This window comes from Epinephelus lanceolatus, chromosome 14, assembly GCF_041903045.1.
Source record: "Epinephelus lanceolatus isolate andai-2023 chromosome 14, ASM4190304v1, whole genome shotgun sequence".
Lineage (NCBI taxonomy): Eukaryota > Metazoa > Chordata > Actinopteri > Perciformes > Serranidae > Epinephelus > Epinephelus lanceolatus.
This window is the reverse complement of record NC_135747.1, coordinates 25,421,597-25,434,161: the sequence shown is the minus strand read 5'-3', so window position 1 is coordinate 25,434,161 and position 12,565 is coordinate 25,421,597. Positions and strand designations below refer to the sequence as shown.

General features: G+C 39.7%; 1 protein-coding gene across 1 annotated transcript in view; it reads left to right on the top strand.

Moving 5' to 3' along the window:
• Nucleotides 1–12,565, top strand: part of LOC117251449 (glypican-6-like) — a 154,178-nt gene that overhangs the window by 30,892 nt on the left and 110,721 nt on the right. The window contains exon 2 of the mRNA XM_033617740.2: nt 5,572–5,730. Within this exon, the coding sequence (XP_033473631.1) occupies nt 5,572–5,730 (159 nt within the window). The remainder of the gene's footprint in view (nt 1–5,571; nt 5,731–12,565) is intronic.

Genomic DNA, 12,565 nt, shown 5'->3' with positions numbered 1-12,565 from the left:
TTTAAAATTTGGCACAAACATCCACCTGAACTCAAGGATGAACTGATGAGATAATTCACAATGGCAAGGTCAGTGTGACCAAAACAGGTTATGCAATAATTCAAGAATTCATACGCTAACTACAACCAAATGTCACACAAATATCTTATAGGATAAAATGATGTTTTATATCCAAAAGGTCAAAGGACAGCTTCACTGTGACATCAAAACGTTCTGCAGAAGCACTTTTCTCACCATCATTCAACGGAGGGCGCATAATCCATGTCGCAAGTGTCATTGCTATTTAGATGCAGGCGCAGTTGTCTTTTTCACGCCCTGCGCCCTCATCGTCTAACTAGCAAATGAACTTGCGCTTCTCTGGGTGTGTTGGTCTAAAAATGAGGAGTGGTCAGGCGCAGTCATGGCGCGTTGCTAGTTAGATGACGTAAAAAGCAAATGCGCCAGTGACCAACAAAAATCTGGTCTAAAGTCAACGGCGCAGTATTTCGCTGTTAAACAAGTTAGTAATATGCGTCTCTAGACGGGTGCACTCTGCTCAGACACACATGAAGCAGCCACACATATGCAAAAGATAACAAATAAAAATATGATTACAATGTGAAAGGTTAGTATTGTGCACATTAAAATATTTATCAGAAACACGTCTTAATGGTCAGTCATTAATCAGAATGATCTAATCGCAGTAATAATGATCATCATAATCCAGGAGGTCCAAGCTCGCAGTGTCCGAATATACGGAACTGCGAGCAGACCTCCACGGGCTGATGATGCATAGCCTGTAAAATGAACTTGTCTCTCCCAGTTGAATTGTGATCATTTTGGCATGTAAATCACAAAATCAAAGATGTGAAAACATTTGATAAAATTTATTTTGACATAAACACAACAATAACCAGCTTCTGTGAACTAAAAACGTAAACGTATAGCCCTACAAGTACAAATGTATATGTAAAAAAAAAAAAGCTTTTAGAACGTAAAACTGAAGAGCATCTTGTCAGGAGGAGGAGGAGGAGGATGACCCCAGCTCCGCAGCCAGCGCACAGCCAGACCAGATGGACTGGGTGCAGCCATGGGATCAGCCCTTCCTGGACCTTCAGGCGGGGGGGTTCAGGATGCTGGAGAGGGAGCTGGGCTCTCTAACCTCCCGGGTTAAAATAAAAATTGAATAATTTACAATTTGTTGACAGCATTTCTCTCGTGTGCTCGCGCTCTCTCTTTCTCTCTCGCAGTCTCATTCTGTTTCTTTTCTTTTGGCTTTTCTAAGATGACAGATGCTGAATATATACTCCCTATCTGATGCTGTGGCTGTTTGTGGTTGGCTGGGAGGGATGTGAACTCATTAGTTTGCAGCCGTGTTAATCAAATCGGGTTGGGTTTCCATTACGCGTGCCAAACGTGCCAAACCCCTTTGATCTGACATCAGATGTGACGGGACAGTCGATATAGAGATACATTTATCGTCTCCTCAGCTGTAAAACGCTCACTCTTTCCAGTTGGTAGGTCCGCCATCTAACTAGCTCTCCGCCATGCGCTCCAATCGCGCCTCGTTTAAAGGGAATGAGAGGTGACACTCTGATTGGCTTATTGAATGATATGCCCAAAACACACCCATGACTAATTCACAGAGTAAGTCCAACCCTTTTAGACTTTCCGCCATGGCGCACAGTCTGAGAGGCCGTTTACACGTACATGGTGATTTTGATAAACGGAGACATCTTCCTTCGTTTGTGCCCTTCGTTTACACGCAAATGGAGATTTCTCCTCTGAAAACGAGTCTTTCTAAAAACTCCGGCCAGAGTGGAGATTTTGGAAAACTCCGGTTGCGCGTTTGCATGTAAACTGAGATAAACGGAGATAAACGGAGTTATAGGCAGCCGACGTCACAGTATGCGCCGGAACTTGCGCCTGTGTCAAAAGTGCGACCTATGTTGCTATGGTGACAATGGATACATGGAAGGCTTGAGCCTCTCGTTACGCTGCCACCTACAGGTTTGGCATGCTCTTGTGTATATATACACGGGTAAGTGTAAACGAAGATCTTTTTGAAAACGGAGATGGTGAAATGTCCGTTTATGAAAATAGCCGGCGACATGTAAACGGCCTCTGAAAACGCGCTGTCTAACCTTGCAAGTGACTGGGACACGCCCATGTGCTGCACGCCTGGCGCTTTGCGTTTTAGATCATCTAAATAGGCCCCTTAGTCTGATGCTGAATTGATGACACTAATCTTTGGTGTCCATCTTGAAACTGTGCTGATTTATAGATCTTCTGTGCTGCCGGGTTAAAGATGTGTGTGAAGCATCCACGTTTTAGAATGCGTAGCTTCTTTGCAGCAGCATTCATATTTGATGTATTGTCTGCTTTCTTGGCTGCATAGGATTCTGAAAAGGCATGGATGTAAAGAGCAACCTGACTGGTTGGCGGAGGCATACAACTGTGAGGCAGTAATTTCGGTTTTCTCTTTAAACCGTGAGGATAGTGGGATCTCTTCAGAGCAATACAAACACTCCATATGAGGCTTTTTAGATTTTTTAGGGTAACATTCTGCTCAGAAGTAACAGTCAGCTTCATTCATAAATATATGACGGGAGTTCAGTGTCATTTAGCATTTTGATTTTTAAGATAAGATGGACACCAAATACTGCTTTGTCTTCACCTGGTGGTTAAAAACAATGCTTTCATTTTGAAAGCAGAGGGCACAGGAGACCTCACTTCCACTTCAAATTAGGTCAAATGGATTCGCACAATTCCCAGTCATTGACTTGCAGATTGAGTAGCGCTCAAATTTGTTTTGTGCTCTCTCAAATCTTTTGTCGTCAGTATACTTCCTGTCAAATGGAGAAATAAATGCTACTAAAGTCGGAGTGTGCTTTATCTGTGGCTCTTCTAAAATGGCTGCTTGGGGAAATGAAATGATGTAGATCATTAACTTTTGATTCACTTCAGTATTTTCCCAATGTCATCAATTATGTAATGCCAGAGAATATTTTAAAGGAATGTATTATCTGTTCTCCCCACTGGCTCAACTTTGATAAGCCCTTGCAAGGAGTACCTTTTATTGTCAGACAAAATGAGAAACACTACCAGTGTTCCTTTCCAAAATCATTTTAAAGATCCTACAAGGTAAAAGGGCAGGCATTGTTTTACTCTGTCCATTTCTGAAATTAGCAACTAAGTTTCTGTTCAGAGAAAATTTAAAGTGAAAATGCATATCAAATTTTAAGTGGAGGTAAATGGTCACTGACAAGAATTTCAGTTGGTCAGTTGGTTTGTGAACTACCAAGGGTTAATATGGGATAAGAATAACTGTAATTCATTGGCAGGTGGTTTAAGCACATCTATGCTTACCCCTTTATATTTTTCGTATAGTTTTGTGTTAAAAAGTGTTCAAATGTTTAAAAGGATATCTAACAAACTGAGGTTCCCCCATTTGAGTATATTGAAATATTACACATAGTTAGATTTGACATCACAAAATGGTTGCCAATAAATCCCATTTTTGTTTGCTACTGTATTTCATTACGGGCTCCTTTGTGGTGCCATATCTCAAGAGAGACACCACAAAATGTTACATACACCGTGGCTTTGGTTTTGCAGGGTATTTGGTAACAAAAACAAAACATGGGTTAAACCAGGGCATGTCAAACTCATCTTAGTTCAATGGCTACATACAGCCCAATTTGATCTCAGATGGGCCAGACCAATAAAATCATTGCATAGTAACATTAGCTCCAATATTTTCCCTTCTTTTGTGTAAAGAATTACATTCTATAGACATCCATCCTTTTACAGAACAGATGAACAGCACTGGAATTACACATTTATCCATTCATTTCCTGATACAGATTATTTTGATCTGAAGCTGCTGATTGACTTTTTTGCCCAGTGTTCAATATCTTTAAACATAGCACCAGTAAGTATTCATTGTTAAATCAGAAAACTATTCTGGTCAGGGTGGAAAAAGCCTCTAAAGCAGAATTTTACATGAAGTCGGCATTGGTAACCTTACTCCTAAAACCTGGCATCTCTTAGTCTAGTCATCTAGTTGAACCCTTTGACAGGGCTGTTCTGGCCCTGTAGTGGTCAAAAGGCCTAGAAGTATTTGACCCTTAAGATCAAGTTGGAAGCAAAACATGTTTACTAAAAATTGAGTAACCTTGAATGGAACCGAGTGACAAGAACAGAATGACCTAAAATCAAAAGACAGTGTTGGGAAACAGGTGTGGTTTCCCTGTCAGGTACAAGTTGTGGTCAAACACCAAGTATTAAGATGAAAATAGGCGCAAGTTTTGGGAAACGGCAGGAAATCACACCCACACACATGGAAAGTTATGTATGATGTTTATCTGAGGAGGAGTACAAGAATAAGTTGTGGGCTGTTCTATGGGGCTGTCTCATTGTTGCAGTATTTTAAGCTGCCGATTGATCTCGAGTCATAGAGTCTTTCTTCAACAGCCCATGGGCCATATGTTTGACACCCCTGGTTTAAACCAACCATTAACCAGGGAAAGGAGCTAAAGCCAGCGAAAAATCGCTAGACGTAGCAAGGTTACTTCACAAACTAATTTACATGTCTGTGATGTCCCTGTTTTAAAGTTGTTATCTCAACAATATGCATCTGAACCTTAGGTCTTGACTTTGTATTGACTATGGAACTGCAGTGTTATGAACAAAGAAGAGCCAGACACTAGAGTATTTGTGAATTTTGAGAAAGAATTTAACTTATGTGGTCAAGTTTCGTCATGTACAACAAAACAAAGTAGAAGGAGTTCTCCGGACAAACAATGGGGATCAGTGACTGGTTGTTAGGTACCCATTTACAGCTCATTTATGGTTCCCTGTGGCTGCTGATTGGTACACCGAATGAGCTGCGGCTCGCTACAGCTGATTAAATCTACTAGTGACATAATCAACAGTCACCAGCTAGAAATGAGATGCCTGCTCTTGTCCACTCTGTCTGAAATCAAGGACCCATTGATTAAAAATAAGTCATTCTAAGAATTTTGAGCTACAATTCTGCCATAGCTATCATTATAAACTGCACATGTGCCCTGCAAGAACAAACAGCTTGACAGGCATAGCAGCAGTAGCTGTGACTGGCGGTGAGGTTTAGCAAACTGTTAATTTGAATGCACTGTGTGTAATTAAGACCTGATGGTGGCTTTTTGGGACTGCAACCCTGCACATTTTCTCCCCTTACATGGAAGACTATATAGGAAAATATAAAGTTAAATACTGTTATCAGCTCCAATTATTATGTGTTCAAAATAGGAGCTGGTGCTGTAAAAGTTTTATTGAATTATTGTGTAGTTTTAAGCACCGGACCTGCCTGAGTGAGAGCTCAGGATTGGTGTGACAGAATTTCCTGTGAGTTTTAAAAATGTACTGAAGTTGAAGGTTCTAATTTCTTTAAAAACAGAGGCCTCTAACATGAGAAGGCGTTTAACACAAAACTTTCTCCACGTTATACATGGCAATATACTCCAATCATGTTACATTTACTAAGACTGTGTAGAGTCATTGTTACTTTCAGCATGGATACAAAAACTCTTGTTTTCGTCTCTGTTGCAGGTGAACATCTTCGTGTATGTCCTCAGGGAAACACATGTTGCACCCAGGAAATGGAAGACAAATTTGGCCAACAGAGCAAGCAGGACTTTGAGAATCTGGTTGATGAAACAAGTCATGAATTGAGAAGCACCTTTGTTTCCAGACATAAAAGATTTGATGGTAAGTCTTCTATTTTTTAGTTAATGCTGATTAATTTTCCCATTTCTCCTCTTTTATTCAACCGTTTTAAATGGTCATTCACCGTAGAACAAAATGCTGCAAAAAGGAAAATCAAAGGATTTAGACTATGTGTTAATTTGAAAAGGTTCACTGTTTGTAGTTCTGTAGCTGTCCTCCCTCAAGAGGAGACGAGATGTGAAAATCTCATTAATATGCCTTGGAGTGGAGAACCCTCTTGTTGGATTAGACAAACATGGCTTCTTGCACAGTAGATTGACAGCTTGAACAGCGGTACAGAGCCAAACTCTGCATTATTAAGGCTGTTTGGTGGTCTGGTGCTGTGTGTGATCTTGTCGTACCCCCATGGTGACTGTCTTGACCATCACACATCCACTAAGCTTCCGCTATGGGAGGGGATGTACTCATTACTGAACTGAGGCTCAGTGTACCTCTCCACCTCTCCCTGTTGGTATCCTTCTCTATGGAGTCAGCTCCTTCTTGTTACAGTTTAATGAGAAATAATAATCCCTCCAGCTCCAAACATTACACTGTGTGGGAAGCTGAAGCTTATCACTGTGGACAAAAGTGAAGGGTGGTGGAGATGAAAATTGTCAAGCATAGCCACCTGTCAGCATTGTCAAATGATTTATTAGGAATGCAGCGGAAAACCTTTTCATGAGTTATCACCCGGAAACATTTTAAAGATTACTGTAACTGAATTCTCTTTCTTTCCAACTGAATGGAAGGGAAAAAATCTTCTTAAGAAACATTCCCTAATGGATCCTTTTATTAATTAACGAATATTGAATGCTTTCTTAAAGGGACAGTTCACCGCAAAATCGAAATACATATTATTTACTGTTACCTGTAGTGCTATTTATCAATCTAGATTGTTTTGGTGTGAGTTGCTGAGTGTTGGAGATATCGCCTGTACAGTAGCCTTCTCTCCAAGAAGAAACTCAACAGCAATGTCTCTTTCTAGAAGTCATGACAAGATAATCCACAGACTTTGTTGTGAGAAGTTTCATGTAGGAACTAGTTTCCTTCTACTGAACTACGCCTGCCAACTGTATCACTGCGCAGAAGGAAGTGTGCATCTACTCATGGATGAGATTCTTGTGCTCATGATAGTGCAAGATGTAATCATTAACGGTTTCCTCCTTGGTAGGGTTGGGTACAAAACTTGGAACTTTTAGGGGCACCAACTGATTTACATTGGCACTGCTGAGACACTGATCACTGCGCAGGAGGAAGTGTGCATCTACTCACGGATGAGAGTCTTGTGCTCATGACCGTGCAAGATGTAATCATTAACGGTTTCCTTCTTGGTAGGGTTGGGTACAGAACTTGGAACTTTTAGGGACACTAACTGATTTACATTGGCACTGCTGAGACACTGATCACTGCGCAGGAGGAAGTGTGCATCTACTCACGGATGAGAGTCTTGTGCTCATGACCGTGCAAGATGTAATCATTAACGGTTTCCTTCTTGGTAGGGTTGGGTACAGAACTTGGAACTTTTAGGGACACTAACTGATTTACATTGGCACTGCCGAGACACTGATCACTGGGTCTAGACAAGAGGTTCCCGGAAACCTGGAAGCCAGCCGTGGAGCTCCGAGGTGGCAGAGGAGCTCCGTGGAACCGCTGGGTTCAACTTCAGACAGGAGACGGAAGCACCCAAAAGCTGGGAAGCGAGCCACAAAGCTCTGTAGTCACTCCGATGGCTTAGCCAAAACTAAAACTGCAGTCCTGATCTGCTGCGGTAGTGTCGGCATCTGGTCCAGTTTCTTTTCTGTATTTTTCAGCAACTGCCTAGTATCACTGCTTAGCGGGCACACACACATACACTCACGAACAGACAGAGACAGAAGATTAGCTCCATGTGTGATTAGAAAAGAGCAGAGGAGTAGAATTGCTTCTTAGCTGACTACATCACCATGCAGCTTGTTCAAAAACTAAATTTTGTTAGTACAGACAAAGGAAAATAAGGTAGTGTTGGGTACCAAATTACACATACTGGAATGAGTTTAAATGTGAACAGTACCTCATCCTGCTCCTTTGCTAAGCTGTAACATTAGCGAGCTCAGTGGTGCTATATTAGCTAGCAGTAGATGCACACTTCCTTCTGCACAGTGATAAGGTTGGCGGGTGCAGTTCAGTAGAAATAAAATAGTTCCTACATGAAACTGCTCACAACAAGGTCTGTGGATTATCTTGAGTAAACAGGTCATCACTTCTGGAAAGAGACATTGCTGTCTGGTTTTTGAAATATATCGTCTAGTTCCATTATATTCCAGAGAAGGCAGACATCTCCATCACTCAGCAAACTCACATCAAAACAATCTACTGATAAACAGCACTACAGGTAAGAGATAAAATATTTGTTTTTGATTTTGGGGTGAATGTTTCCTTTAATGTGCATTAAGCATGATGAGACACATAATACGGTAGCCACTGTTATTATTAGTACTTGTCATAATGCTGTATATGCAATAAACCCTGGGTCAAGGGTTTGCTCCCTGCACTTGATAAACGTTTAGTTTAAAAACATCCATGTCTTGTTATGAAGAAATAGCAAAGCTGCAACCATGTAACCATCATACTTTGGCAACCTTGACTGAATGAATGGGCAATTCTTCAGTGCCACTATAAGCACGCTTTATTTATTATAGCACTTTCCAACAGAGTGGACACAAAGTGCTTTACAGGAGAAATAAGGTAGAAATGTTGAGACCACAAAATATAAAAATCTTGTTTAAAGTTTGAAGATGCTTTTAATATGTGCTTAGACTTTTGCAGGGGTCTATTCTTCAGACAACAAGAAGCAACATAAGGAGCAGAATCATCAGAATAAAATGGTGCTATGTACTTAACATGTTTTAATCTATAAGCACTAATCAATCTCATTTATTCTGTAGTGTATGGATCACATTTATTGTTATTAATACAGAATCTTTTCCTCTTGTGACACACTTTCCATAAATATTAGAATAAAAACAACCCTCCTGCTTTCATGTTGTAACACGTGCACATAAAGGACAAAAATCGAAGTTTGAGCGTTATTAGTAAATCAGGCATCTTATAACGGTGCGTCTGCTGACATTTTTTTCTGCTTTGTATTTTAAATCTATTTGCTTACTTGTCATCTTGGAATTTAAATTGCAAAATGACAGTCTGTGAAAATGGAGAGGACCAGGGGCCATGAATCTTGAATTACATCTGAATACAAAATTGGTTTTGAGTAGTAATTGTATTTCCAATACAGAGCAAAGGGTTCTCAGACTAATAATGCAAAATTGACTTTATCAACACTACAATACAACAAATGTGTTGTTGTTTTTAATTAAAGGTCACACTTTTTTTCCCATCTTAAATGGTTATGGAGCAGCAGTATTAGCAAACCTCAGGATATCTGATTTCATGTCCTTGTCTGTTATTTGGGGTTTTATTTTAAGGCTTATTTTCCACCACAGAGTATTTCCTATAAATATAGGGATGCGGGAAAAAATCGATACAGCATAGTATCATGATATTTTTGTGTGAGTATCGTATCGTTACACAGTATTGATTTTTTTTTAATTATATGAATTATTAATATCACAAATACAAATTTAACTTTAGGTGGCTTACGAGAATAATATAATCAATTGCTTTTTCAGTACACTACATACATTTTGCTGCTGCTGCAAAAATTGCTTAATAATAGTGCACCCAAAAATGAAAATTCAGCCATTATCTACTCACCCACATGCCGAGGGAGGCTCTGGTGAAGTTTTAGAGTCCTCACATCCCAAACTGAGTTTAAATGACATTTTTCCAAACAACCTTTTATGTCGGGACTTCAGGACACTTGGATCACTACAGACGAGCAGTATGGAGATATTTTGTGGTTTCAATTATGTGTTTTTGGACGTTTGAATCTGGGGCACCGTAAACCTCCATTAGGTGGAGTGGTGTTGCTACCCACTCTCCCCTCGGATCTCCGCAAGGGATGTGAGGACTCTGAAACTTCACCTGAGCCTCCCTCGGCATATGGGTGAGTAGATAATGGCTGAATTTTCATTTTTGGGTGCACTATCCCTTTAAGTGAGATGATGGAACTGAAAAGTTTATCTTATTAGATAAAACAGATGTTGACAAAGTTTGCATTTGGGGACATCATTTACAGTTGAAAAATGGTCATAAATCACAATATTTTTATTGCAATACTCAGCATATTTAAAATCTCAATAATATTGTACTTAAGTATCGTGATTATATTGAATCGTGGATCCTTTGGTGATTCCCACCCCTAATAATTCCATCATGTAAATTAGGGATGCACGAATTGTGAAATTCTGAGCCAATACTGATACTGATGTCTAAGTCAACAATTTTGTTGATAGCCAATACTGATGTTTTTTCCTTTGTTGTTCTTTATTTTGTTTTGGTTGGTATTTATTCACCCGTTTGTGCCACGTAAACAAAACAAAAAATCTTCTTATAAAAAATAACTGAACTGTTTTAAAGTCATTCAGCCCTTTATCTGTGAATGAGCCTAAATTCAATTATACAAATTTATGAAAACAATTAATTAACTAATTTAACTTTCTTTGACCTGAAAAAAAAACTTAATTAAACTGCTTCAACTGTTGTGAAAGCATCAACAAATTTCTCCTTCAAACAAAACCACTGTATTTAAGCTTCTCGTTACATTTGAACACATGACAACATTAGAATGTATCTTTGCCCAATACTTTCTCTTTGTGAACAGAGCTCGAACACATTATATCCTCCTGAGACCTCAGCTTCTGTTTGGTGTGCATTTTTTAATGTCCCCTAGCTATCTGGGATCAGTAGGACCTGATAAGGATAAAAACTAAATATTGTCTTTGAACAGGAAGTAGTATTGGAGAAAAAATGATGTCCTCATACAATATGGGGATAATGGGTTTATCTAAACAGTCACAAGTGTGTAATAAAGTATAAACCTGTTTAACTGAACATTGTTGCGCAACAACTAAATTACACATAATGCAGCAAATTTTAAAGTCTTGTGATTTGTTCATTTAGAAACAAGAAGCATGAATTTTCCTTGTTCCACACTCCAAGCAAGGAATGTTTTGTCTGTAGGAACAGTCTGTCACACCGAATTGTTCCCAACATCCTCAAACAAGACGATAATAAATTTCCAGCATCCTCTAATGAGACGATTATAAAACATAATTACTGTTGCTAAAATTGGTCAAATTAGTTGCCATATCAAACTACAAACATTATTAATTGTAAATAAACAAGGTCAGGTTTTGGGGTCCATGTCATTGGTCCGACATCCCATTAGTCCGACGGTCCACGGTGCTGAACGGCTACTGGCGGGCGTATTTCTGCCTTGATGGTGCGCCGCGACCGGCTCTGGGTCAGCTGGGAAAGGCTTGAGGCGGAGCAGGCTCACGGCTTATGTGTTTGTCACTTTCTTTTTCATTTTAACCCACACCATGATCTTTTCCTGACCCTAACCAAGTGGTTTTTGTGCCTAAACCTAACCAGACCTCAACCACAGGGCATCATGATGATTTCGGAGTGGACTTCGGAACAATGGGTTTAATATGGTCGGAACAATGGGATGTCGGACCAATGGGCAGTTCCCCAGGTTTTGTACCTTGTCCACTTTTGTTTCGGGATCAGCTGCCGACTGACTTGGCAGAGATGGCCGCCACCTTTGTTTTTACATGGATTAGTGTATTGTGCTTTTGCTGCCACTAGATAGCACAAAAAAGTGTCCACAATCAAGGACAAAGGTCTAAGTTAAGTAGAATGACGTATAAGGTGCAACAAACCCAGAATGTGATGTCGTCATATGAGGACAAAAATAAGTGTTTCCTGACACATTGACACATTGATGGTGAGTTTATAGCTTTTGTTTTTGTCCAGAAGGCATCCGGGGGAAGATATCTTTTCATCCAAAGCATGTTTTCTATTGTCTTCAGGATGGCAGGATGCTGTAAATCTGGAGCCTTCCTTTTAGCCTGCACAAAAATTAATGTGACATAACAGAAAAACGTCGGCCACTGCCATCAGTGAATGTCATCTTATTTGCAGATAGGCAGTCAACAAGGCAAATATCGGGTGATATAGATATATGGCAAATTAATTGGTGCTTTCCTAACATTAATAACACATTTTTATGAGATGTGGGGTTATTTAGGTCCACATTATACGACTGTTACACGATGCACACTGTGTCAGCAACTCTTTCTGCTGACATTCACCTTTTCACCATTCACAGCTCGTCGCATGATCTGTTAACATGCTGTCCATATAAATAAATAAATAAAATAAGACGCATTATGTCAACATGAATATAACCTCTTCTCAGATCTCAGCATTGAACAGCAGCGCTCTCAAAGAGTCAGTTAATCCAAAGTAATTCTAATCTTTGTCCAAAAGTAGGTCGAAGCACAGATTTTCATATTGGGCTATCTAAATATATCCACTGTCAACAACTGAATAATGTTTGAGTGATTAATAGCGCAATTCAATACTCACCAGTCAATGCCTTGTCTTTCTGTGCTCATTTTTTTTTTTCAAACTATCCAACATATTATATGAAACAAATTCTATCAGTTACAGCTTGCAACTCTCGGATGATTGCACATTGCCCAGAAACTCGATGTCACAATGCCAGGGTGATGTCTGCCTGTTTTCTTTTTTCCAGGAATATACACTTCTTTAGCCCACATGTGATTCCTGGAAGCGTGCATAAATAAATAAGTGTTACTTTGATCAGCCGGTGTCAGGATAGTGACTGTCATAAGGAGGACTCCAGTGAGGGAGGAAATGGGGTTTGTCTAGC